At 53.5% G+C, this 27,419-nt stretch overlaps 1 protein-coding gene and 1 long non-coding RNA gene across 4 annotated transcripts; both read right to left on the reverse strand.

Annotated features, from left to right (window-relative positions):
* Window positions 1-1,922: 1,922 nt before the first annotated feature.
* Window positions 1,923-4,720, reverse strand: LOC134524207 (uncharacterized). Its single transcript, XR_010073515.1, has 2 exons — window positions 3,422-4,720; window positions 1,923-2,572 (listed from the first exon to the last, which is right to left on the reverse strand). It is a non-coding gene; the product is annotated as an uncharacterized LOC134524207 (long non-coding RNA).
* Window position 4,721: 1 nt separating this feature from the next.
* On the reverse strand, window positions 4,722-25,922 carry VWA5B1 (von Willebrand factor A domain containing 5B1). 3 transcript variants are annotated; one of them, XM_063353999.1, is made up of 20 exons: window positions 25,810-25,922; window positions 25,228-25,450; window positions 24,896-25,038; window positions 24,499-24,630; window positions 24,108-24,232; window positions 20,890-21,066; window positions 17,275-17,385; window positions 16,990-17,192; window positions 15,365-15,479; window positions 13,643-13,828; window positions 12,494-12,689; window positions 11,270-11,457; window positions 8,868-9,090; window positions 8,371-8,688; window positions 7,672-7,809; window positions 7,232-7,351; window positions 6,650-6,724; window positions 6,201-6,270; window positions 5,856-5,979; window positions 4,722-5,632 (listed from the first exon to the last, which is right to left on the reverse strand). In XM_063353999.1, the coding sequence occupies exons 2-20, from the start codon at window positions 25,440-25,442 to the stop codon at window positions 4,868-4,870; spliced, it is 3,624 nt and encodes a 1,207-aa protein (XP_063210069.1). In that variant the 5' UTR covers window positions 25,443-25,450; window positions 25,810-25,922; the 3' UTR covers window positions 4,722-4,867. The 3 variants fall into 3 exon arrangements, with proteins under 3 accessions (XP_063210069.1, XP_063210070.1, XP_063210071.1); XM_063354000.1 differs by lacking the exon at window positions 6,650-6,724 and having other exon boundaries at window positions 7,232-7,357; XM_063354001.1 differs by lacking the exons at window positions 24,108-24,232; window positions 24,499-24,630; window positions 24,896-25,038; window positions 25,228-25,450; window positions 25,810-25,922 and adding an exon at window positions 22,511-22,909 and having other exon boundaries at window positions 7,232-7,357.
* Between the last annotated feature and the right edge of the window lie 1,497 nt (window positions 25,923-27,419).

Genomic DNA, 27,419 nt, shown 5'->3' on the forward strand with positions numbered 1-27,419 from the left:
TTTGTAGTTAATATAAGACGCCGCTCCCTAGCCCAGGTTTTGGGGGTGAGGGCTTGTTTGGGTGGTTGCTGACCCCCTCCCGAGCATCGCAGATAAATGTTGCTCTACTGCATCTTTTTGGAAAGATGAGGAGGAAGAAGGATCCGGAGCAGCCCTGGACCACTTTGTGGATGCTCTTGGGGGGCTGTGGCCTCTGCTCCCGGCTCTCCTCAGCAGCAATGGCAACACACACACACATACACACACACAAAGTACGACAAATGCTGTTAAAAAGCTCATTTTCCAGCGAAGTTCTCCACTGTCAGCGGCGAGTTGGCGGGCGGACGGGGGCAGAGGCGCAATCTGTGCTTGAATGGCTGCCGGCACATTGCCAGCCCTTTTCGGCAGGCGATGGCTGGGTTGCGGGGTGTGTGGGGGGGGACACACAACGGCTCTTTTTTAAGCTCTCCCGTCCTCCTCCTCTCCCGCAGGTTTCATAACCCTTCAAAGCGAGGAAAGACTCCTTTGGTTGCTGGCTAACGAGCCCCTGCAGAGGAGGAGCCGTGGCCCTGGCAGAGAGGGATGTCTGGTAGCAAAATCTCCCCGCTGCTATCGGGGCAGGGGGGATGCGGAGCTGGGGGGGTCCCACCATCCACTGTAACCCCTCTGGGGCCTGCACCGGCAGCCCCAGGGGTGCAGTTTTTCATTAGGGCTACCCCAATTTGTCCAGTTTTCTCCCCAGAATGCCCCTCGGCACTGACCGCAGCACAACGCCACCCGCGACTGGGAAACTTCTCCCTCCCCGCACAGACGCTGCGTGCAAATATTTATTTACAGAGCGTAAAGGGACTTATTTATTAAGCTACGGCTGACAACTGTATCCCAACTAATTTCTCTTAATAAGGTACTTGCAGTCACCCTGGCAACAGCATCGGAGCACCCTTCCTTAAGACAACTTAACCAGGTGAAAATCCCCTTGGATGCAGAGCATGAGGCTGAGCAGGACCCTCCAGAGATGCTGTGGCCGGAGACCCATTCCTACTCCCGGGGAGATCCACACCATCCCTGGAGAAGATGGCAGTTCCCAGCCTCTCCTAGCAGCCATCCCTGCTCTCATTAGCGGCCCAATTAGCCGACTGAAGGGCAGCTAATAAATCAAGAGTTGCTGCAGCATAGCAGGCAGGGCACGTTTTTAGCACACGGTGGATCCCTCGGCTCGGTCTGGGGCAAGATGATGGAGAAAGCAGCGTTTTCCATCTACTGACAAGGGTACAGCAAAGACGGGCAGCGCTGGGGCAGGGTGGAGAATTTGGGAAGGGAAATAGGATTAGAAAGCAACCACCAACTCCTGCCCCACTGCCCTTCCCTGGCAGGCACAGACAGGGGGCTGGCAGAGGTGGGGGGACAAGACGGAAACAGCCAGCCCTTCTGCTTGGGTCCAGGGGGGGAAAATTAGAGCACAACTGTCTATTTTTTTAAAATATATGTGTATATACATAGGTCACCAAAAGCAGGAGGGCATCGGAGTGGGTCCTTGCTTGCCAAGAGGAAAATAATGGACAGCATAGCTCCTACCTCCTGCTTTGGGTTGGAAAATGTGATGGCTGTTTTATTAATGCCTGTAATAGTAACACTGATTAAGGAAGGTGTAGGATGAAGGCAGAAGGATTTCAGCATCCTTCCACTGGTCCAGGTGACAGGGTAAATGCTGAAAGCCCTGATAGTAGAGATAGAGATGGCAGCAGGATTTCTCTGCTCCTCTTGCCTGCCATCAGCTTACAAAGCGCTGTACAACTTGGGGTTTGCAAAAACACAAGTCCCCAGAACCTGATGGAAGCTCCTTCCCCTCTGAAATCCAGCTCTGAACTCATGCACAAAAGTAGGGTGGGATTTTTTTGGACAGCTAGACAATGCTCCAAAGGACAAAGGACTGACGCCGGGCAGTCAAGCAGGCTGTGATTTACTGGGACAACAACACTTCTGCAACAGAGAACACGACTGCGCCGAGGCACCCGGACGGCAAACCCGCAGCGCCGCCGAGCATCCCCACTGGGGACCCCGGAGAGGTGACACCGAGAACAGAGGGATGCTCGTGGTTCCCGGGCCAGTTTCCCTCCCGTCTCTCCCCCAGACACACAAACAACAAACCAGAAACCTGCTGAAACACAGCAAGGCTGCTACATGTCAGGGAGGGAGCAAAAGGCAACATGTTTTGGGTGGGCTCCATGGCATTGCAGCCACGCCGGAGGCGACAGCGTGCGATTCCCTCCGTAGGCACTTGATCCGCGGAGCTGCCATCAGCCGGATCCTGCAGGAAAGCCCATCCCAGGGGGGCCCAACGCTGCCAGGGCTGGGCAGTGAGCTCAATGCCTCAGCAGAGAGTGGAGTGGGAGGCCTGGGGTTGAGGGCACCCAGTTCCTTGTGCACACCGCGGGGCAGCGATGGCGAGCATCCCCACGCCTGCTGGGGTCTCAGGCAGCAGGTTTAAGGAGACTCACCCACTTCGTGTCCCAGCACGGACCATCCTGGAGCATCCTCCAACGCCGAGCAGGACAGGGCAGCTGAGCAAAGGCGCACACGACACGGGTCGGGGCTGGAGAAGAGAGAGCAGCAGTGAGAGCAGCGTCGGGCTCCAAACCGGGTTCACCCACTTCATCCTCTTTTCCTTCCCTGAAAGCCAAGGGGATGTAGGAAGGGCTGTGACGACGGTGCACACTCACCCCTCAATGCAGAACAAGGGACCCGTTGATTCAAGAAGCCCCCCAAAGTGGGAGGGATACTCGTTTTGCCAATGGCTCCAGGTTAACAGAGCACTGGGCAGCTCCTGGGAGTCAGCCTGGGTCTTTTGGGAGAACCAAGGTCTGAGAAACCAGCTCACTAGTAACCCCAGGTGGGCTGAGATTCACTTGCCCCAGGAATAAACCCTGCTCTGGTAAAGACAGGGGAACCAGAGCGGGCCGTGGTGGGCAGGGAGCTGAAGAAAGGCAGAAAACAAGAGGCAGGTTTTGCTTGTGAGCTAAAATACTCCCCATCTCCACTAGTTCAGCTCAGAAAAATGTGAAAGATTTGGTGCAAAGCATATTCGTGCTCATGACACTTTGTTAGAGAATGCAGGGGATGCTTCCCCCCATGGGATGGTTTCAAAGAAAAGATGTTTTGTCTCAGAAGGAAACACCCTTTCTCATGCTCCCACATTCCCCCAGTTTCCCAACTCTGTGGCTAGGCAGTTTTTCAGCTCTTACACTCACGCTTCCCTCCTTACCTACCCCTCCTCAGTGGAGGAGCCAAAGCTGCTATACCTGTGAATCAACTGCATTTCCTTTGGTTTGTCCTCAGACAAAACCAGTCTAAGCCCAAACAGAACTGGGGCATTCCTCTCACAGAAAATTAAAGATAAAACATTAATTAAAAAAAAAACAAAACAAAACACAAAATCTGGAACCTGTACTTCTCCCTGGGAACATCACTGACTTCTAGTAACGAGTGAGCTTTTGGCTGAAAAATGTCCTCTCCCAGCTTCTCCTCCTCTTCTTTCCATCAGTTTCTGCAAGCCACAGTCCTCACGGTGCCTCCAGTGCCCCTGGGCTGCTACAAATTAGGGTGGATAACGAAGCTCCCGGCAATCGCTGGGCTGTGCTGGAGATGGTGGGGCTGGTGAAGGACTTTGCTGCACTGTCCATCACGCAGAACAACTCAGCTGGGCTCCTGCAGAGCCATGGTACCAACAACGGGTCGGGGGATGCAATTTGTGTCTGGCAGCATCTTGGCTTGAAGCAGCATGAATGCAAGAAGCGGAGATGGGGAGAGCGAGGGGCTCTGCATCACCCTGGGGTTTGGGAGGGCTCTTCCCTTCAAGAGGGCTGAGGAAAGGGTAGGTCGGCCTCGGCTCTCGGGAGGGCCCCACCAGCTTGGGGGGGTTTAGAGGGTCAGGCATCCTTAAGAGAGCAAGCCTCCAAGACATTGGATTCAAAGGCAGGTCCCTGTGGTTCAGAGCCAACAGATCAGCACGCAGGAAGCTCGTGCGGAGAAGGAAGGATGCAGTGTTTTGGCAGGGAATAAAATTCCTCCATTATTTTGATGCAGGGGATCTCTATTTGGTGTCAAGTGCAAGGGGCTGGTTTCCTTAGCCTGTACTTTCCTTCAGTCCCGGGTGCCCCTGCTCTGCCTGCGAAGCTCCAAAGGCACACTGACAGCTCCAAGGGGTCTCGCAGACCCCCTCTGGGATGGCAGAGGGGCTGAGGGGCCCCAGCACCATGTGGATGTGGTGGGATTTGGTCCCAGCCTCTGACTGGCCTGGCTTGTTGGTGCCTCGCTGAGCTCGAGGCAAGGCAGCATCCTCCTGGCCGTGACAGCGGGGTTACTCTTCAGACAGTCAGTTCAAGCCCGGATTTCCTTTGGTCCATGAGATGAGCACATCGTTAGATGTTCACCTTTGCCAAAAGACATCTGAGATGGCAGAAGCCGGGAAGGAGCCTTGGGAGATTGGCGACCCGTGGCCGGAGGACCGCAGTCAGGGCTTGGCATTGATTCAGGGCTGGGAAGAGGCAGACAAGTAAGGACTGGGCAAACTGTGCAGGCACTGGGGAGACCTGCTCTGGGAACAGGGCTGGGAACCAGAGGAAACCAGGATCAGAGAGAACTGCTGTAGCTGGAGGTGCTGGTCCAGTTAAAAATAAATAGCATCCTACTGCAGGCAGCTGGTAGGTACCCTCCCGGGGCAAAATACCAACTGCCAATACCCAGGCTGTTTCAGTTTGCAGGGCTTGCTCTAATAAACACGCACGGTCCCTGCAGCAGAGGAATTGAGCTCCTTGGAGGAGTTTCCTTGAGGACGTGTCCCTGCTCCTGCGCCCTTGGGAAGCTGCCTGAGCCTCTCTCCTCCTCCTCTTTACACGCTGCTTGGGTTGTAGCACAGCAGGTTGAACTCCAGGTTTTCATCCCAGTGCCGGAGCAGGACAAAGAGCTGCTGGGCTGCAGCTTTCACTGTGGCCAGGCTGTATCCCTCCGGGAAGTTCTGTTCACTCAGCCACAGGCTGGCCTTGGCAGCCACCAGCTCCCACTCGATGAAGTAGGAAGCCGAGCTGTGCTCCAGCCAGGCCAGGGCCACTGCTGTGGCCCACAGCATCCCCTCTGGCTCCGTCTGCTGCTGCAACTCGATGTCAAAGAGCAACGCCTGGACCTCTGAGCTGTCCGTCTCTGAGCCCCGGCCACTGTCGGCTTGCCACTCAGCCGAGGCTGGTGTGCTCTCTGGGGAGGAGAAGTGGCGGATGGTGATAGCTGGCGGGGAGCGCTCTTTCTCAGCTTTCAGGGCTTTGGAGATGCTTTCCACGGCGCTGCCTGAGAAGTGGCGAAGGCGGCCAGCCTCTTCCCCATGGCTGCCAGGTCCCTCCGGCACTGGGCACAGAGCAACGTCTCTGTTGGTGGGACTCTTCCCATGCATGCCATCAGGAACGAGGAGCTGCCGGCTGGAGCCGAGGCTTTTCTGGTCCCCGGAGGGACTGGCCTTCTTGGTGCTGTAGGAGCTGGAGGGGCTGAGGGCCAGGCGATGGCAGGCAAAAGGAGATGTCCACTTCAGCTTCTCCATGGGGATGTTGACAGCATCGCAGAAGGCCGAGTTCATGAGAAAGGCACCACAGGCCAGCTGCAGAGACACCTGCAAGGAGCAGTAGGCATATAGAGAAGCTCTGAGATACTACACACTTCTGGGAGGTTCAGGAAAAAGACACGCATGGATGGAGCAGCTCTCCATCTCTGAGCAGACCATCGGACATGGCTGTCAGAGACAGCAAGAGGCAGGATCCAGAAGGATCCTCCTGCCCTTTGCTCCCCTGCAGTGACCATGCAATCCCAGCAAGACCCGGGAACGAGCTGCTTACCAAGGGAAGGTAGTCTATGTTCTCATTGTCACTCTCAGAGCTGGCTTCGCTCGCTCTGCTTGGAGATTTACTCATGAACCCTTTGGCGGCTCGAGTCAGCAGCCGGGTTTTATTGAAGGTCAGCCTGCAGGAGAAGGAGAACACAGCCATTACCTCCATGCCCCTTCTGACACCCACCCTCCCCTCCAAAAATCATCCCTGGTCCCTAGACACCGGCATCATGCTCGGTCCCAGCTCCAGCCGCTAACCCCGGGGTGTCCCTCCCCTTCCCCTCACTTATGTTTGCATCAGACCCAGGTGTAAGACATCTGCTAAGGTGAGAGGAAGGTTGAGCTGGCCCCATACCTTGCAGCAAAGAGGCTCTCGATGGATTTTTGGGCTTGTGCAGAGGAAGCAGACAGACTCTGTAACGGCCCTGGGAAGAAACATAAAGTTGAGGGTAAAACAAGGTGCTACAGGAGAGCGAAAGGGAGCGGAGTCTATGCACCGGGACATGGGGTGGCTTGTTCCACTGCTGAGTCTTTGGCAAAACCCTTCCTCTCCCCTTGCCTCATTTTTCCTACATGAATAATGAAATTCCCATACATCTCAAAAATGAACCTGGGGGAAATCTATACCAAAGGCCCCATCAGGCTCTGTCCTTTGCACTCCTGAAGGAGTCAGGTCTTGCCTAATTTTAGGTCCTAAGGTTTTATAAAAACCCCAAAAACTCAGCAGAAGTATTTCATGAAGAGCCCAAATCATGGAGTCGATGCACTTGCAGCCTGGCAAGTACCATTAGCTCTTTCCCCTACCTTCGGGGAGACCGCAGCGCTCCCAGCCCGAGGAGGAAGGGGTGCTGCAGGGCGACAGGCTGCTCTCCTCTGCATCTGCAATGGAGGAACCACATCAGCAACACCACTCAGCCCAAACTGCCACCACGCCAGGCTGCGGCACGGCCGCTCTCCCTCTCCGCAGCATTAACAGGTTAATGAGCATGATCAGGGGTGATTTTAATTCAGCTGCAGATCTGACAATGCCAGACAAGGTCCAATCCAACTCGTCTTCATTAGTGGAGGATTTGGTGACAAGCAAGTGTCTCACATCCCCTTGCCTCTAATTACACCCGGTTTCATCCCTTGTGTTATCTGCGTTACGGCTGCCAATTAACTTCCAAGCATTGTCAGCAGCCACTGCTTGCGATTTGGGAGTTTCAGGGGAAATTGCAGCTTCTTCCCCGTTTAAAGAGATGGACTCCAGCCAGACACGTGTCTGATGTGCACCATATTCAAAGAGGAAGGCAGAAGAAAAAAAAGATCAGAAAAGCTGTCCCTTCATAGACTAAACCACTGAGATCTGTAACACCAGGAAGGAGACAAAATGCCAGGGAATCTTACTCATGCCGTAAAATCCATCGTCTCCATTCTGACCACAAGCTGACTGGGGACGACCAGGGGAAAAGCCACGATGCCTTCTGTTTCCCGAGCTCAGGCTCCTCTGGCGGTCTTGCTTGGATGCTGCCCCTTGGCACGAGAGAAGGGAATTACCAGCATTAGAGAGGGACTGGCACACACACGATGGCAACAAAACCCACAGACTGATGAGCTTTATCATCTCTGAGCATCCAGACCTAAGAGCAGGCCTTCTACCTGGCCATGGGGAAGAGGTTCTTGCCACCAAGAGCAGCAGGCATGCCATTAGGCTCAGCCACAGCCTTGGGTATATACGTCTGGGGCTGAATTGAGCCGTGGCTTCATAAGGTTTGCTCTGAGCGAGGTTTCTCAAATGAGAAAACCTTCCAGGACAACGTTTCACCCCTCCTCTGGCCCCATGTTACCTGTGTGGGTGTACTCGATGACAGTGGGCAGGTAGGCGTTGGTGCTCAGGTCCACCGGCATGAACGCCGTGTACTTGCTGATGATGTTGCAGGCCTTGCTGGTGTGGACAGCGTTGACCTGGTACCGCCGCCCAGACCCTGACACATGAGAGACACCAGGGTTAGAGTCCAAGTGCCCCGTGGGTTCCATCCACCCTTTGGACCCAGCTCCCGGACCCATCTCCATGCCCAGCACGGATTATATCCCTCTAAACTCTGCCTACTGGGTCTTCTGCCCTTATTTTACATGCAGAGATGCATTTCATGGAGCAGAAGTTTGATAAGAGCCAGGGACACGTGCAGCCCAGAGTAGTGATGCATGGCTGCTGTTGGACCCTCTGAGTTTGATGCCACCTCCCAGCTCTAGGTGACTAACTCCTTAAAAATAATCAGTCACCCAATGTGTGAAGCAAAGGAGCATGAAGGAGCGTGAGCTCAAGCATGTTAACGTGCAGCAAGGCTGCAAAAAGCAGGAGAAAAGTGCAAGGCAGTTGGAGGGGGCTGTCGCTGGGGAGCTACACAAGACACGGCCTGATGTTTCCCCACTGTCTGCCCTTGTATTAACTGGAGAGGCTGCTGAAGCTGCTGGGAAGCCCACCCCAAGGCAGGGCAGGGTCTGCCCGCAGCCAGCTTGCAGGCTGGCCGGGAGCTGCGCGTTACCGTGCTCGATTTCACACTCCTTCTCAGCAAGCTGCTCAAAGTCCCGGATCACCGACTTGGCTGCCAGGTGGTGGAAGGTCTCGCTCCACAGGTCTGCGTCGCTGTCCGTCTGGCTCTCCCGCTCTTGGAAGAGAGGGCGGATATCAAAGGCGACTTCCCACTGCACGGGCTCATTGCTTCTTAGCCCCTTCACCACCGCCTTGCAGAAGGTCCTGGGGGAGTGTGGGGAGCCGTGGGCAGCGCTGAAGTCGAAGTCCTGGGGCTCCCAGTCAGAGGAGGTCTCCGTTTCAAACGTGAAAGAAGGATGCTGGGCAGACTCTGCAGAGAGGGGAGAGGTGGATAATTAATCACATCTGTGGGAGCTGAATTCCCCACTGCCACCAAGAAACTATAATTAATACTTCCTAATTTTTACACAGTGGCACAAGAACACTGCAAATGGGAAACCCCAGCATGGACCGGTGATTCTGGCCATGCCTCCCTCTCTCCCCAGTTACCCAGATCCCCAGGGCTTCGGCTATCCGATGAAGACCGCAGGTTCGCGCTGGCATCAAGTGGTCCCAAGCCCCTTCCTGGAGCCACTTGTTGCAGCCCGTCCGGCACCAATGGGGAGTTGGCGTCATGGCAGAAGGACATGCAGCTCCGGTGAAGCAGGGATGGCCTCCGGGCACCCGCGCCGCGGATCCTTGTGGCAGAAACAAGCGAGCTGGCTGTGAAGGGCTGAGAGCAGAGCAAACGTTAGGGCTGGAGCCGACTGCAGCCGATGGCATGGATCTGCTCTGTCCCTTCTGATCCCATCTGCTCCCTGCCCGATCCCAGTGTGAGATGCAACCATGCAAACACCCGGGTCCCTCTCTGCTCAGCCCCCGCTGGGATCCGTGCCCAGACAGAGCCCTCCATCAGACCCGCAGGGTGTCCCCAAGGGACCCTGGCCCCAGGGGCTCCTTCCCCAGACAGGCAGAAGGTGAAATATGAGTTTCATGCCTCCAGACATTTTAATGACTTCACTTGGGAACCAAAGGAAAGAAGACAGACAGAAAGATCAAGGACCAGTTGCTTAGTAACGAAAGCAGAGAGGCGCAGGGGATGGGGAGAAGGGAATTTTTATCTTTCTTTCTTTTTTTTTTTTTTAATTTTTTAAAAAGACTGTTTCTCCACCTTCAGGAGACATGATTTCCCCCTCCAGCATCTCCGGTGCCACATTCCACATACATGTCCCCCTCTGCGGCTAGCAGAGACACCGAGCTCTGGCTGTTTCTATCCCTATTCCCGGGGCTGCGGGAAGGTCACCCTAAAATGGACCGTCTCTCTATCTTCCTAGCACAGCACCAACAAGGGACAGAGGTGGTAAAAAGTGGTGGATTGCAGTGATGGATGGAAAGATGCTTTCTCTGGGTGGCAGGCAAGAACATGGCCTCTATCACCACTGAATTTTCGATGCTCTATGAAACCACCAGCAAAAATGGGAGGCAGGCAGCTCTAGGAGCTACTTACCAAGCTAAGATTGTGATATTTAAAAGCAAGCCTGTCACAGAAGCCTCTGCCAGACCCTTTCTATTCAAAACCTGCTCCTTCTCCTGCCCGAGCTCTCCTCCCAGCCAGAGGAAGCTGGCTGGGAACGGAGCTTGGGGTTTAAGCTGCCCATCGCAAGCGCTGACCTTTCCTTCCCAGCACGGCGCACGTGGAGACAAGCTGAGGGCTCACGTTCACACCCGTGAAAATGTCAAGCCCTGGCAGCCGGACTGGGAGCTGGGAGAGCCACTGGGAGCCCTCGCAGCATGAGGGATAGCAAAACCAGGCTGCAATTAATTAAGACCAGGATGCATGCTGTTAACCATTTACTACCCTCCAGAAGGGAGTCGTTTCCATCCCTGCCTTCACACTGAGCATCCTGTGGGCAGGAGGATGCTCGGTGGACCTTTGCAAGGCAGGCAAGGTCACTGGTACCCCTAAAACGTACCATTGATCACCCTTCATCAAGTGATACTGTTCATCATCCTGCTGCAGCTGAAGGGTAGATGTTCCGCTCTACAGAGTGCTGGCCCTTCATCCCCTTTGCCCCCTCATCTCAACTCCAGACCCCCCGTCACCCAGCCGATCTCTAACCCGTGGCAGAAGAGACACCAAAGCCCCAGACATCCCGCTCTGAGTTTCCATGGGAACAAAAGTGCTGCTGGTCCTCCCAGCCCTGCAGATGCTGATTTCAGAGCACAGCATCCTGGCAATGCCAAGGATGGGAGAAAACCATCCCTACCCTTCCACAGATCAGTTGAAAAATCTTCCCAAAGTTCACCTGCTATCTGCAGCAGGCAGGGGACATAACACTGTTCAGCAGATGTATCATCACACAGGTCCAGGTCTCAGCCCAACGTTGCGTATGGGCTGTGGTTCCAGCTAGAGCATCAGGGAATCTGCTTTGCGACTGACTTTCTTTTGCCCTGCAGAGCACAGATGTGCCACAGCCCTACAGAGAGCTTGCGTCGCATGGACAAACTCTAGGGAAATACAAAGGAAGCAGCAGCCTGGGGGTCAGATGAGCAGCAAGGTGAAGCACAGGCCACTTGAAGGAAGGGGAGAGGTGTCTATCAAAGAAAAGCTGGGCTCCCATGGGGAGGCACTGCTATAGGGTATCAGAATGGCACCCTGCTCCCTGCTTGGCTTGTTTCCTACGTGTTTGTGATGTGCTGCAGCACAGAGCATGGGCACATATCTATCTATCTATCTATCTATCTATCTATCTATCTATCTATCTATCTATCTATCTATCTAATCTATCGATGTACATATATCTGTATCAGGACTAGTGTAACCCAGGCTCTTTCCCTCACGCATCTGAGATTTCCCTGCTGCTGCACGCTGGCCTCTGCCTGCAGGCAAAGCCTCTCCAGGGGTCACATACCTGGAAATCCACCTGCCAGGGCTCGGGGCTGACCTGCTGCAGGTCCTGCAGGTGGGTTTTCCGAAGGGGGTTTTTCGCCAGGGCAGTGCCGGGATCGCTGGCCGTTGGCACCTTCTTGCAAGGCTCATGGTCAGCGATTTGGGTGGTACTGTACGCCCGTCTCCTGGAGGAAGCCTTCACATCTATTCCTGCACAGTGGGAGAGAGGATCAGCTCCGCGCCGGGGCAAGACCAGCCAGCACCATCCACCTGTGGCTCCCAGTAGGCAGCAGGGAGCCCACCCCTCTGGTCCTCCCAGGGCCAAGGAGGGGCCACAATCAGCTCTGCACAATTTTAAGCAAAACAACTAAACCACAACAGGAAATAAGAGCCTACATTCAAAACTCTTGGGGAAGTCGGGAGAACAGATTGGGGAGGTTTTGTCTGAGCAAGTTTTCAGCCAGAAAAAGCCTGACTGCATTTCCCCAAACCTCCCTGGAGAAGACAAAGGGTTTACTAATGAAATTTCATTAGTGCAGACATTCTCCTGTCAGAGCAAGAGCAAAAATTCATTTGGAAAGGCATGATTTCTCATTGCTTTTGACAAGGTTGAGGGGATGCGCAGCACAGTTCCTCTCTGAACATAAGGGAAGAACACCCCGTGAGTAACAGAGGCTTCCTTGTCACATGGAAATGCAACCAGCTCTGGGGTGCAACCAGCTCTGGGGTGCCAGCCGTCGCTTTATGCTGCGTGTTGCTGACACAAATACCCAGCCGAACTGGGATGGCAAGGGGTGACACCCTAGGGACAGGGCTTTGGATTCATTTCCCCCTCTCCTGACCTTGAACTGCAACTTTAGGGCTTGCAGGGAAGCCACTGCTTTGCAGGTGCAGGGACAGTCTAGCTGGGCTCGCTCCTCTCCTTCTCCGTACACTGGAGGGCAGCTTGGGAAGCTTGTAAATAATTATGTGGCTGAAGCTAGAGATGCTTTGAAAATCTCTGGGGAAGGCAGTTCTCCAGGGTCTCCCTTGATTTCCTGACAGGTTTGGATAAAACATCCAAACCAAACAGACTCGCTCAAGCCTCGGGAGATCTGTCATCCCTCCTGCAAACCCCTCCGGCTCTTTGCAGAGATACAGCTGAAGAGACTCATTTGTCAGACAAGCAAATTGGCAGAGCAGCGACAGAAGCTTGATTAGAAAGACAGGGGCATCACACCCATGCTTGTACAGAGGAAAATCTGACCGGTGTCCGTGTCCGATTCTCCCCCGGGATCTCTGCCCACCACCAGGTGATCGGGGGCACGCTCGGCAGGGCAGCAGCCCTCTGAGTCTCTGGAGTGGTTCCAGCCCTCCACGCCTGCTCCCTCCTCCTGGGAGTGAAAGAAAACAGAGCTGCCCGACTCCTGGGATCGCATCATGCTGTAACGTCGCCTCTTGTCCTGCGGGAAAGCAAAGAGAGGGAATAGGTCTTACCACCGTGTCCATCAGCTGAGACGAGCCACTGCTTGTGCACCAGCACCCTTATCACAAAGTCATAGAATCACAGATTGGTAGAGGCTAGAAGGGACCTCTGGAGATCATCTAATCCAACCCCCCTGCCAAAGTAGGGTCACCCAGAGCAGGCTGGACAGGATCATGCCCAGGCGGGTTTGGAATGTCTCCAGAGAAGGAGACTCCACAACCTCTCTGGGCAGCCTGTGCCAGGGCTCTGGCACCTTCAAAGTAAGTAAGTTTTTCCTCATGTTGAGATGGGATTTCCCGTGTTCCAGTTTGTGCCCATTACCCCTTCACCTGTCACTGGGCACCCCTCAAAAGAGTCTGGCCCCGTCCTCTTGACACCCACCCTTTAGATATTGATGAGCATTGATGAGATCCCCTCTCAGTCTTCTCTTCTCCAGGCTGAACAGCCCCAGGGCTCTCAGCCTTTCCTTATCAGAGAGATGCTCCAGTCCCCTCAGCATCTTCGTGGCCCTCTGCTGGACTCTCTCCAGGAGTTGCCTGTCTTTCTTGAACTGGGGAGCACAGAACTGGACCCAGTACTCCAGCTGTGGCCTCACGAGGGCAGAGTAGAGGGGGGAGAATGACCTCGCTCAACCTGCTGGCCACGGTCTTTTTAGTGCGCCCCAGGAGGCCATTGACCTTCTTGGCCACAAGGGCGACGCTCTTTTTAATGCGCCCCAGGAGCCCATTGGCCTTCTTGGCCACAAGGGCACAATGCTGGCTCCTGTTTCTCCCCGATGTCTCACCCACCATCTCCCTTGAGGACAGAGCAAGAAAGCAAGTGACACCTCCTGAACGCTCACAAAGAGCCGAGATGCCTGTTTGTGCCACGTGCACACCAACAGCCCTTGCTCCCGGGACAGCCCCACCAGCCAGCACAGCCTAGACTCACAGATCTGGGGTTGGAGATGTACAGGGAGGTGTCGCAGACGATGCCGTAGCCAACCAGGTGGTCACCAGGGAAGAGGCAACTGGTGCTGACAGGGGAAACCAAGACCTCGGTGCACTCAGGAAAGACCCACTCCACAGATATGTCACTCAGGACCGGCGCCATCGCCTTCTTCAGTGACTTGATCATCTGAGGCAGAAGGCAGAGGGGAGCGGTTACAGAGCAACTGAATGTTGCCTGTGCCATGGTGCAGGCACTGTGTGTTGCAGGGAAGGGGAAAAACACTGCTCCCCAAACAAATCATCAGCTCATTCCTACCCTCTCCTGACCTCAATGGGAGCCTGCTCCCTCTCAGACTGCTCTGACACTGCTCTGACACCCGTCACAGCACCCCCAGACCCTTGGCACAGTTATACTAATGGCAGCAGAGCAGATGCTGGTAAAGCGCAGGGCTGATCTCACGCTGCATGCTGCCAGCCCAGAGCAAGGTGGCAGCTTGTGGCCAGAGGCATCTTGTTCTGGTGTGAGACAGCATCCTCTGCTCCCCTCCAGCACCCAGGAAAAGCTGTTGGGCTTCACTTGTGCGAGCCCCAGCCCTGCCCCAAGCCCCGACACTCAGGCACCGACTGACAGCCCCACTATTTTTGGTACAGGTCCTTGCTGGCACAAGCCCCTGCCGGAGATCAGCAATGCTCTGCCAATTACACATGTGGAGAAGACCAATATCCGTTAATATCTCATGGACAAACCTACCAGGGAGCCATCCACAAGAGCTTCCCCACGCACCAGGGGAAGAGAACACCAGATTTAGATGCAGAACAGCTCAACTGTTCTCTATTGTTCACTGCTTTTTCACAGGCTCAGGAAGACACACCAGGCTGTGTTTTATAAGGCCATTAATTGATGCCTCAGACTGCTGAAGGCACCAAGCTGCACAGCCCGCAAAGCTCTTTATTAATAGCTTGATAAAAAAACCAAACCTCCCTTCACTGTCTTTGCTTTTAATTTACATCAGAAACGCTGATACCGTTCTGTCTTAGAAAGGTTTTTGTGTGCTCCAGGTTCCTGCAGAGGGGTGGACTGCTGAACTTCTTTTGAGATCAAGAACGTAGCAGCCAGCTTTTTTGAGATATTTAGGAGCTAAAAACCCAATTCTCTCTGGGTTTAGTCATCCAGAGGATGACGGGCTAGGCAGCATGCTTTCACCAGGGGACAGAGCCATTCTTACGCCATACTTGAGGCACATCGGTTTACTCAGTCTTCATAGGGACAGTGGAAATGAAGAGGCTCCCCCCCTTTGCTTTAAAGTTGGCTTAATAGGCAAAACTATCGCAGCGTATTCCTCTCCCTCAAACCCTGGGTACTTCTCGCCTGAGCAACACCAGGGCTGAGCCTGACTTCAAAACTAATTGGCTGCTTTGATGCCGGTTCCTCTGCCCTCGCTGGTGTCTGAGGCAGCAGCTACCTTTGAAGCCGAAGCTGCTGTATCATGGCTATCGCTTCTCCCCATTGCCGCGCAGAGGGTAAACACACCCTCCCACTCCCTCTGACAGCCGGAGATGAAGATGCTCTTTCATCCCCTCCCGCTCGCCCACCTGCTGCCGAGTGGGAGTTGGAAAGGCAGCACCAGGATGGGGAATAAGACCCGCTAGTGAGCCATGGCCTCCCCCTCACTGAACCAGAGCATCATTCCAGCCTTACAAGGTGGTCCCCTGGGAGTCATACCTTGGGCTGCAGCCTCTCGCCCTCTGCCAGGAACTCAGCGATGCCCCTGGACACGGCAGCCAGCCCCCGAACCAGTCTCCTGCAGGCGTTTGGCCCAATGCCGAAGCTGTAGCACCTGCAAAGGGACAGGGAGCGTCAGGATCCTGGGGATAAAGCCATCCCAACCCTATGCAGCTCACCCACTCCCTGCAGGCAGAAGACAACAACCCCCCTTCCCGGCTTTATCCAACTGCTATGCAGTTGTCCAACATGTCCGGAGGAAAATAAACCAGCTCTTCTTTTGGGTGGCTGGCAGGAGGGTCAGGAACAGGCATCCCCCTCCTCTCAACAAACTCAAAGCCCTTCCCCGAAGAGCAGCCTTCAGCTGCGACGCTCAGGGGCTTCCCAGCAGGACCCCAAGCCCTTGCCTCCTCTGCAAACACAAACAAGCTGCCTTGCTGCCAGTTCAGCTCTTTTCCCTGCTGAGTGTCTGTGGTCAATAGCACTAAAGACCCAGTAGTTATCCCTGCTTACAATTAAAATAAACGTTTTCTCAAGGAAAGAGGATCCAGCCAGGCGAGGCTGCTCCCCTGACTCCTGGCTCAATGAGTCAGGATTTGGTTTTGGATGAAGGCTGCAAACCCAGAGCCGAGCTGGAGCCTGGGCAGGGAGGGCAGGAGTGAGCAGTGTCTGGTGGGGATGGATGCGGTAGGAAGCCAGGAGGGATGGGGATGGGTGGGATACGGCATTCATACAGGGCAGTGGCTAGCGGAGGAAGACACTGCCTTCAGCACCAAACTGCATCTGCACGAGGGGCTTTTCTCTTAGAGGTTTTTAATTCCCAGCTGCCTGCAAATCTTAGGCCAGCTTCACGCCCTCTTAAATAAGGCTCTGATCTTCTTTTGAGACAGGAGCCACACACATTACTCGATGGTGTGCGGGGCACTGCCTTCCAGGGTCACCTGAGACCATGCTCTAACTCTGATTGCATTTAGCCCACCACCATGCCTCCGTAAGAACAAGAGACGGGTTGCCCTATACAGCTGGGAAGCAGTTAAACCTCCATATAGTAAAAATCTCCATATCAGCTTCCCTGATAAGCCCTGAAGTCTGCAGGATGGAAGGGGAATAAGGTTTCCTTACATTTTTCTTCTGTTTCATGCCCCTTAAAGAGGCAGAGGAGAAACCAGACCAGCCTGTCATCAGAGCTGAGGAACCAGGCTGGGAGCTCGATGCACAAATTAGCTGCTTTTTACATTGCTCTCTTTCAGCATATTCAATTCTGCGCAGCCCCATCCTGGAAGCAGCTGGGGCCAAACCCAGATGTGCTTTAAAGAAAAAAAAAAAAAAAAAAAAGGCAAGGAAGATTGTTCGTGTGTCAATCTCTCCTAGCAGGAAGCATCAGACGAGAGCCTGTGAAGTTGTCAGCCCAATTATCCTGCTTTTGATTGTTTAAAAAGCATCTGAACTTCTGGGATCTGTTCCAAACCCTTTGAGGTTCTCCCATGGCTCATACCAGCAATCTCTCCTGCCTCTGTCTCTGAAGCAGGGCTGTCTGTGAGACAGAGCCATGTTCAAGGGGAATTGCGGCCCCCAACATGCCAGGCTTTCGCCCCCGCAGTGCCAAGCCCTGCTGCCCTCCCTACCTGGTGGAGCAGGAGTGGTTTCGCAGCAGCTCCAGGACCTTCCCCGTGTTGCTGATGGCCCCATCCGTCAGCAGAAAGAGCAGACGGGGATGGCCCCTGTGGATGGGCTGCCGAATGACCCACTTCAAAGGTGATAAGATGTTGGTGCCACCCATATCGGCCCGGATCCTCTTGATGCTCTCGCAGGCGATGGCCAAGCTCTCCTGCCCAAGGGAGCAGCAGAATTGTCAGCACCTGCATCAGCGCTCTCCGAGCACCAAGGAAATGTGTCTCCCCTTCACCCACCTCGCAGTAAGTCTGACTGGCAGGAAAGAGGGTCTTGAAAGTGGATCCAAACCCAATGATGTTGAAGAGACATGCTGGCATCAGGCTCTTGACAATGACCAACAGAGCATCCTGGGGGGTGGAAAGCAAGCAAACATCAGACACGCCGAGTCTCTCCCTGGCTGCCCCAGCTTCACCAGTAAAAGCTCTGCCCAGGCCCTACCACCACACCTTACTCCCACCTGCGTTTGTCTGCATGCCTTTGATAATAAAACAACTGTTTCTTTCCCGTGCACTGCATGTGAAACCACTGCATATTACTCTGGCTCTTTCCAAAGTCCCTTAATGACATTTGGGTCCCAAAGCAGTAAGGAAAATGGGGAGCCTTAAAAAAAAAAAAAAAAAAAAAAGCTGAACAAATTTTTCTGTTTGTTTTAAACTGATTAAATTTGTGCTTGCAATACGGCACTGCAGCACGCAGCTAGTGGGTGAGAAGCAGAGTGTGAAATTGAGAAGTGCGACACGCAATGCATTTCAATGTCCAAACTTGCAGAAAATAAACAAACAGCTTAAAGTTACACAAAAGGAAAAGCCTCCCCCATCCCCAATTCTCTTGTATTCGTAACTGGCATCAATTAAAATAACTGGGAGAGACAGATTTAAGCTATTTTCTTTACCAGAGGTGGTTATCTAACTTGCCTATTCCTGGTCTTTACATAAGGGAAGAGCAATTTAAATTGTCGCAGACATCTGTGATGGCCATGGACAAGCCCAGGACAGAGTATGCGTTAGTGGCAACTGGGCAAGAGCTACCCAAGGAGCTCCTGAGCTTGCCGGGGCAGCAGGAGCAATTAGTGTGGCAGGAGAGGGAGGCCAATTTAAAGCAAAGTGCTGGCAGTGTTCAGGAGCAGCTCGGTTCCTTCTGTTTATATGCTGATAAAGGCAGACTCCTGCCAGTCTGCCTAGGGCAGCAGAAACCCTAGAGCCAGCCCCAAGAGAAGAGCTGCCAAGGTCAAACGAGCCAGAGCAGCCTCCTTGCTTCGTCATATGCAGTGGCAAAGACCGAGTGACCGCAGAGGGTGAGCGCTGGAGCTGCACGCAGAGAAACTCCCCGCTGAGGAAGAGCTGCCGGGAGGCGGGTGGCAGGTCAGTCCAGTTCCCAACCCCTGTAAGACTCAGCAGCGAGGCAGAGCTGGAGCACGGCAAACCAGTAAAGTAACGTATGAGAACAGGGCTGCCCTTTAACAGGCTCCAGGGGACTTTAAACCAAGCTGTTATCTCAAACCTACGAGAATATATTTATACCGCTGCTCCCCAGATGGCTCCCGGGATGCCGGCTCTTCCAAATCTTAATGCTGACATCCCATCTCAGAACTAATTACCAGGAAAAAAAACAGATTTCTGAATATTTTTCCCAAAGTGGGCAACCGATGCCTGCTTTCTGTTTCAGCAAGCGGAAAGATTTATTGCTTCTTGTGGTAAATATTGATCCTAATCCTGTTGCACTCAATATCTATATGGCAGCTCAATAAGGAGAGATGTTTGCCTCCAGAGAAGTCAATTCCCAGTTATTAGTCTAGTTTTGCCAGCGAGCCCACCCGGTGTGGCACCGTCACAGGCCTGGCTCTTCTCTCCGGCCGCATCAGGATGGGAAAGGAACCAGCTGCAGGAAATTTAAAGCCCTGAACTTTCCAGCCCAGCCGCTTTGGCTGAGCACCCTCCTGCTCGGCAGCGAACCGCGTCCTCCCGGCCGCAGGCAGCCAGTCCACGCTGGACCTCCCTCCATCCCCTCCCTGGCTGCATCTCTGCCGGCACCGCTGCTCTGCAGCTCCAAGCCCTGCCACCCCGCTCACCCAGCCAGCTCACCATGCAGATGTCCCCATCAAGCGTAACCCACCCAAACCCACCAAGAACAGCCCCTGCCGCGAGGTCCTTGATTTTTGACAGTCATAAACAATGATGGGGGGCTCAACAGAGAGACAGTGTTTTCTCCTTTGAGGTGTCTCCTCCAAAATCTCTGATAACTCCCCCGAAATATTTTTTCCAGAAGTGGAACAGCCTTTTGCCTGGTTTTACAGCCCTTGTGCAGATGGAACTCCCAGTTCAGGCCCTCTCGGAGAAGAGCTCTGTCCCTGCAGGGTCCCCATCCCCATGGGACAAACTGGCCTCCATGGAGGCTGCAGAGACCTCAGTGCCCAAACCCAGCCATGCTGGGAGTCGGAAAGCGAAAATCTGGCCTGGGGCAGAGATGCCTCCTGATTCCCAGGCTGCGAAACATGCCGAGGGAAGGGGGTACCACCTCAGAGATATCCTGGCCCCTTTGGTGGATGCAAGGACAGGGCACAGCCTCCATATCCCAGGGGACCTGCTGCAGCCGTCCTCGGGCCCCCTGCATCCCAATCCTTGTTGCCGGAGGTGGCCGTCTCCGGTGGTTCCCATGGAAACCAGAGACAGATGAGTAGGGAGATGGGCTAGAAGATGCTCCCAGCTGCTCACACTGGGCAGCAAGTCCTGCAGAGGGGGGTGCAGCTGTACCCAAGGGAGCCTTTGGGTCCAAATCTGGGTGGCATTTGTGATAGGAAAGGGTATGAGTAGGACACCTGGGGACACACCAGTTCGGTAACTCTGTCAGACATCTAAATGCAACCGAAGCCCACAGATGATGCCTGCCTCTGTAATTCCCTCGCTGTCCTCAACAAAGTGGCATGGGGCAGCACAGGCCCATGCCCTGCTCAGGAGGATGTGATATTCATTACGTTATTGGGGCTTACCTGGCCACGAAAATCAAGACAGAAACTTTCCAAAAGAGCTGTTGCCAGAGGCTGCAGCTTCTCACTGAGACCTGCCAGCTGGCAGGTGTCGGCACACCAGCCTGGCCTCCAAAGCATGTTAGGCAGGGATAATGATAATTAAATAGTTACGGGAGTGATTTCCCCTTTAATGGACAGAGTGGTCTCCCGCAAGCTGAGGGCAGGGACCTCTCCAGGTCCTTCAGGCAGTAGCACAAAGCCAAGCCCAGCTCTCACGGGGCAACCTGCAGCTGGGTAAGAGTAATATCTGACAGGGGAACCTCAAATCCACAGAATATCATGACAAGGCCTTTCTACAGCCTCTTTTTTTATCCAGATGTCTCAGCACACCTCCCATTAGCCTCCACCAGACTGCTGGTGTTCATTTGTGTTTGAAAAAGGGATGCATCCTGTTCAAACGACTTCTGCGGGTGCACAGAGGCGCCCATCAGCAAAATGTCTCCTAATGCCTGGTCAGCACATCGCCCTGAAGCTTCCCTTGGAGCTCCCTGGAGGTCTCCCCACTAGGCAGCAATTACCCCAAGCCCTCCCAGAGACAGGGAGAACTGGAGAAGGGATGCACAGGACGTGCACACCAGCAAGGGGGGGAAGAAAACATCTTTGCATTTGATGTGCTGATAGGAGGAAGAGGAAGAGGAACAGAACGGGGGAGAGTCAGCTTCACTGCAGGTACCTAACAAGCCACACGGTTGAGATGACTAAAGCTACAGCATATAATTACCCCCCATCCCCTCATAATGAACACTCATCAGCACTCAGCAACCCCCACTGCTCACTAATATTCATCCCTCATTGACACGCAGGCACTTCCCCTCCTGCATGCTACCTTGACGCGGTTGATGTTCATGCCGCTCATGCTTCTGCTGCGGTCTACGAGGAAGATAAACTCTCCTTGGGCTTTCTGGAGGTCTGGCTGGAGGGTCCTCAAGTCAGGGCAGAAGTTGAGCATGATGACGGGGTGGTGGGGGATGTCCTTGTTCAGCCGCTTCCTGATGATTTCTGTCTGCAAGAAAGAAGGAGAGAGCTTGAGAGGTTGATTTTTCTGCCCCTTTTCACTTTGAGGGGAATCGGAGCAGGGCTGAGTGCCCAAAGATGGAAGTACATGGCCTTTTGTGGGCTTGTTCTGGCCTCAGTGGTGACAACACCTAAGCCCAGGCTGTGCCGCAGGTTGTTCTGTCTGTACCCCCTGCGGAGATGCACTGTGGGTGAACGGGACTCCTGCCTCCTCCCAGCTGGCATCACCCTTTGCCCGAAGGACAAAGGCTGGCAGAAAGGCTAAACCAGAGACCCCTGCATGCACAGATGAGAGCCTGGAGAAGAAATTAAAAGATCTGTCCCTACGCAGCATCTTGAAAAACCGATTCTCCAAACATTTCATTAGATTCCTCCCGAAAATGTGGTTCATTAATGCAGTTTAGTATCACACCAAGGCACACCAGAGGTTTCGTCCGGGGTCACTCAATAATGAAGTCCCATATACAGCCCTCAGCGTGCTGTATTCACTGCTTCGATTCATTCCTGCCACCTCTCGTTTGCTGTTTTTTCTGCCTGCTTCTTTTATCATTTTTCTCTGTATGGCTTGAAACACTTTGCAAAGCCAAACCGGCCGCTCAGGACATCGTTCAATAGGAACCCACATGATGTATGTCTCTGTACCACGCATAGCTCTAGTGGCTCTCTGCATTTTGCCTTATTCTATTTCAAGTATCAACCTTCATTAAAAACGTGACAAAATTAAGCTGGAAAAAAACTCTTGTGATGGGTTTGTAATCCGCTGTTACGTGTGTATAAAGCAGTCCCGGGTTCACGGCCTCAGCTGCAGTGAGTCAGCGCATCCCTGCTTTCGAGGGAGCTCCGGGACCCCACATCAGCACAATCCGTGGCCTTTCATCCCCAGGTCTGCGGCGCAGAAACATCCACCCCAGTAAGCAGCTCGGTCCTCAGGGGCTTTGTTTGCCTTTTTATTTCCTCTTTCAAAGGCTGCTGTTTCTTGCTGGTTTCACCAGGAGTAAACCAGACCCCAAATAACCGGGCTTGTTTTCTCCAGCTGTGAGTCATATTCCTAGATCTATGAGCTAATGACCAACCTTTATTTTACATAACTCACTAAACACAAGAGTCCCTGTGGATCAACATATACATTCGCTTTTGGCTGCGCTGCCAGAGTGCTGCTTCTCTGACCCCTGTGAAAAGACGGTTCCCATTCACAGGAACAAGTACCTCACTGTCACCCCCAGCTCTCACTCATCCTCCTGCATGTCACTCTCATGCTTTGGAGCATAAATTAATCAGTCACTGGGAAATAAAAGGGCTTTCTCCATCCCTATTTTCCTCCAGCCATATGACACAATTTTGTTTAAGATCTTTCCCAGCATGGATGTTTATCAAATTTCAGACTCAAATTGCTGCCTCTCTGTCCAAGGACTGAATTGTGGCTCCGGACCTACCTGCAGCGCTCCCTGGGATGCTCCTGGGGACCCAAAACATAAAATCCCTGCGCAATCGGGATGAGCCCATAGTCTGGATCTCCCACTGACTTCAGAGCGAATTTTACAGGCAAGGCTTCAGTAAATAGCCTCGGAGCTGCTGCTACAGGTCAGCCAGAAAAGCAAGCATTTCATACAGGCCGTCTCTTCTCCTCACCTCCCCTCTCCTCCGTTCCCCTTCACCCGTTATCCAATTACAGTAAACTAATCAGATCTTGTCGGCCGAGAGCTGATTCCAGCGTGCATTCATCCCCACCACCCTGCTAGCTGACGGGCATCCAAGGCTTTTGCATAACAAACTGAGGGATGAGAATTAATTATCATTTACTGCTGAAATTTCTGGGCTAATTCATTTAAGCCGCAAGGTGCCCAGTGCCATGCTCTGAGCAGCATCAGTTCTAGCCCATAATCTACCCCAGATATTCAGAGCATTTTCTCTGCTTCTTGCCCTTCTCTGTACAGTTGCTTCTCTGTCCTCCTGGGGCAAAGACGTGGGTTTCCTGCAGGGAAATGGCTCTGGAATGATCCCCCCCTAGATAATTTGACGTGCTAAAGACACAGAAATAATTAGAGAGCCATCTGAGCCGTAGCGTGGGAGTTTCATTTCGTTCCACCTGCCACACGCTGAACACAATTAGAGGAGATGCCTGCCGTGCGAGCAAGCGCAGTCCCGATCCCTGCATCATGCTGCAAGAGAAAAGCGAAGGGCAAAAGGAATGAGAAGCGGGTTGATGTGTCTCCAGCGAAAGGCGAAATCACGGCAGCACAGTGAGGCACCTCTGCAGCTGGTTTGGGATGTCTGCCCAGCGGGGAGCCAGGCTCAGACATGTGGAGAATGAGTTTAAGGGGAAATGAGCATCCCTGGTCGCAAACGAGAACACCGGTGCATGTAAAACAGGGAGCTGACACAGTAAGCCCGGGGCCGTGGTTACACGAGTGCAACGTGTGCCTTAGGTGAAGACGCCCACCCTGGAAATTCAGAGGGCTTCTTCACTGATCCCAGACACACTGATGTGGCAGCTCAGAAGTGCCAGGCTGTCACTCATTGCTTCAGAACTGCTGAAAGACGAGGCACAAATCCCAGAGCAGATATTTTTTCTATTTGCTGATCAGCAGAACAAAGAGAAGTTTCTCCTACCTTGTCTTCAGCTCAGCTCATTATTCCAAGCAAAATCACTTATTTCTCTCTGACAGCTATCCAGAAACAGTAAACATTTACTGAGCAATTAAAAGAATATTTTATTCTATGTCATTGCAGTAATTATAATACCCTTAATGCTATAACAATGTACCTATCTAATTATGCTATGCTAGACTAGCACTAATTATACACACAATAACCATCTCAGAGCTTCTTCCACACTCAGTTTATCAGAAGCACTGCAGAATTTTCCCCTCTTCCTCCACATAAGTCCCTCTCCGAGGGAGGATGCTGCAGTGTATTGGGCCAGTGTAATATCTGGTACTGGAAGCAAGCAGGCAATCAAGCAATCATTTACTTGCGCAGTTTCAGTCCCAAGGAAAGCCTCAGCTAACGCCTGCAGTTTTTGCTTCTCACCTTTTTCTCAGCACTGGGGTCTTTCTTAGTGCCTTTAATGAAATCGTTCTTCCCCTTCAGGTGTCGTTCATACTCTGCAGGTGTCATATCACCTTCTTCCATTAAGATGTGAGGCATGTGGGGCTCTGGAAATGCAAAGAATCAGGTGAAAAAATGCCTTAGCTAAATTCTAGGTTTGGCAGAGATGCGGGCACCCTCGGTTGTGAAAACAGAGCAACATCTATGAGCCTGGGCAGCATGGGCAATGTTGAGAAGGTCCAGAACTATCTCCTAGGAAGCCTAAGCCCTGGCAATATTTGCAAAACCAGCGACAATCCAGCTGTCTCCAGCACTATGGAAGAGGATCCCAGAAAGGGGCAAGACCAGCAGAGAGGAAGCAGAGCCCACCTACCACTTGGATGGATCAAGATCTCCACGGGTCTGTCGAAGGTGTGTTTATTGGCCAGTGTGATCACGATGCTCTTGGCGGAGCGAGCAGAGGGGTCGGCGTCTGCTCGGATCTCATGCGTAGGGCTCTCAACACCTGCCCAGGGAAACCAAGGTGTGGTTAGGGACTGAGGATGGGGAAGACCAGGGAGAAAAGATAGCAAGATGACAGGGGACAGGAACCAAGTGGACCGTGTGATGCTTTGCCATATCAACACCTCACATTAGCATCAGCCCCAGCACAGTTAACTTGCCAAAACAGACTCCGCATTGGGAGGGCAGAGAAGGAGGAAGAGTGTGGACATTGCCTTGAGGAGGTGATAAACCAGCCTCGTGCAGCAGGATGGCCCTGGCGCTCCTACCTGCCAGCAAGCACGGTCCCCGGATCTCCAGGTGGAAGCTGAAATCATACTCGAAGGGGTTGGTGGCTTCACTCTCCAGCAGCTGAGCCAGGCAGAACCTGCTCCCTTGGTCTGGGCTCTCCGATCCACAGTAGTGCTTGTCCCTGCCAGTGAGATGAACCCTAATCAACACTGTGCACATGCTACATCCCCCCGGGAACTGCAGATCTCCTGGAGGTAAAGCTGCAGCAGCTCTGCAGCCTCCTGCAGCAACAGCGGTTTCTTTCTGCTCTGCCAGTCCTGCATCCCCCCAGATCAATCCCAGCCAAAGCCCACCCCGTGGTTTTTCGTACGTTCGGAGCTGGTGGCTGGAAAGGCTGCTGGCGTTCTCCAGGCTGGCCTGGGGGACCCTGGGGACACACACAGCTGGGAGAAGGACCCTCACGGCCCCGCTGGGCAGCGTCTGCAGCTCAGAGGAGGTGCTGATGAAGATGGAGACACTTTCCAGGGCAGGAATCATGCCCAGGTTAGCCACAAAAACAATCCTCTCCAAGTCCTCATCCATCATGATCCTTCCTGCACAGAGAGGACCATACCAGGGAGACACAGTGTCACAACTGTGGAAAATGCTCCTCCCCAGCCCTCCCACGACCACCCCAGCCCTGGATCAAATGCCCAAACCAGCCCTCACTGTGTTATCAGCATTTCTCTAAAGAGCCCCAGCCCTCCCTTCAGCTGTCCAGAAGCAACAGTGCTTTCTAAAACAGATGAGAATGCTGCTTTTGGCAAACATCATAGGGACAGGAGCACCACAACCCACGGCTCAGCCTTTCAAAAGGAGCCTCCTCGATGCCATGGCATGTGACAGCCAGCCACCCCCTGCCACCTCCCCATTTCTCTTCCCCATGTTCACTAAAACACCCCGACCTCCTCACCACTTCTGTCGCGAGCTCTTCCATCTGACAGGCTGCAGCCGTTGAAATATGTGTCATCTATCTTGGCTTTGTCTTTGATCTGCACCGTCACGGCACGCCGGGACACGGCCGCCTCGAACCCAACGACGGTGGTGCACTCATCCAAGGGGTAGACAAAGAGACCTGCCAGGCAGAAGGGTTTTTAGCAACACCAAGCACTTGCCCGGACCCACCAGCCAGGACCACAGCGGGGCAGGTCCCTCTTTGCACTTCCCTGTATGCTGGGATTTTTCACACTTAAAAAATTTTAGCTTTGAACTGTGAACAGTACAATTGAGGACACAATATACTTGGTTACTCTTCCCGCAAGCATCTAAGGGTTTAAGGCATGTAGAGAAACCCAGCACTGTCATATCCCTAGCTCTAAAGCTCCCATAGCAGCTCTTGCACTGGGAGCTTCACCCCTTGAAACTTGCCTTCAAAAGCCTGTGCTTCTGGGTTGCGGTAGGTGAGCAAGGCTGTCATCCCGAAGGCATAGCCGCTGACACATGATGTCACCTCCGACGCAGTGAGGGGGAGTGGGGAGCGGGTCGTCCGGTTAATCAGCCCTGGCATCTTCCTGGGGATCTGTCAGTGATGGTGGGGTCACCTGCAGTGAGCTGGAGAGAGGTGCAAAGGTGCGAATGAATGAGGAGCCCCGAGTGCCCAAAACACTTGTGTGCCTCTACCACCTCATTTTGGCTTCTGCAGCCCTGAAGACAGAAAGGTGACTGACCCAGGACAGGATGAAACGTGGGCTTGATGGCTCTGCTGGTGGAGATGGGGATGCAGACAAGACCCTGGTGGGAAGATGCAAGGCAAACACTTGCCCCAGATCCCCACCGGCGCAAGGGAGAAGGTTCAGATGAAACCTGCCTGGCTGGGGACAGGCAGCCCCAGAGGCTGATGTTGCAGGGGTGGATCACGCATCTCACCAGCTCCTGCACCCACCTACTGCTTGAGTCTGGGCAAAACGGGTTACTGTCTTTTCATGGCCCTCCTGCTTCTCATTATCCTCCACACTGACAGGTTTCTCCAGGATAAGACTATGACCCTGAGAGTTTTCCTTTAGCATACGGGAAGGAAGAGCAGAGAGGCAGAGCCAGGCATCGTCTCTGCCCTCCCACGCCCTTGGCAGCAAATTGTCGCTGCATTTTGGGGTGGTGGCATGGCTCTGCTGCCCCTCATCTCCACATCCCTTCTGCAAAGGCTGACTCATCCCTCCGCTTTGCTTAGCAGAGACATTCAGATGCAAAGTGGCTACTTCTGCCAATTACGTTTCAAACTCTTTTTCCCTGAGCAGGTTTTCCTCTGTTCCAGCTCATCTCCCCCAAGACCCAGGGGTTTCGAAGGAGACCTTTCAGGTTGCTCTCGGGCCACATCCAGCTCCCCTGGGGCATCGGGAGAAGTTGCTAGGCAGCAGTTCTCCCTGGCTGGCTCTGCAATGCTTTATGCAATGATTTACAAGGCCCAGGAGGAGCCAGCAGCAGTGAAATACATCAGTTTCTCATTTCCTAGCAGTCCTGTGTTATTAAAACCACCTTTATATGCAAATGCCATGGTAGATGCGAACTGCAGACATCAAGGCCATG

The sequence above is a fragment of the Chroicocephalus ridibundus genome, chromosome 16 (assembly GCF_963924245.1).
Source record: "Chroicocephalus ridibundus chromosome 16, bChrRid1.1, whole genome shotgun sequence".
NCBI lineage: Eukaryota > Metazoa > Chordata > Aves > Charadriiformes > Laridae > Chroicocephalus > Chroicocephalus ridibundus.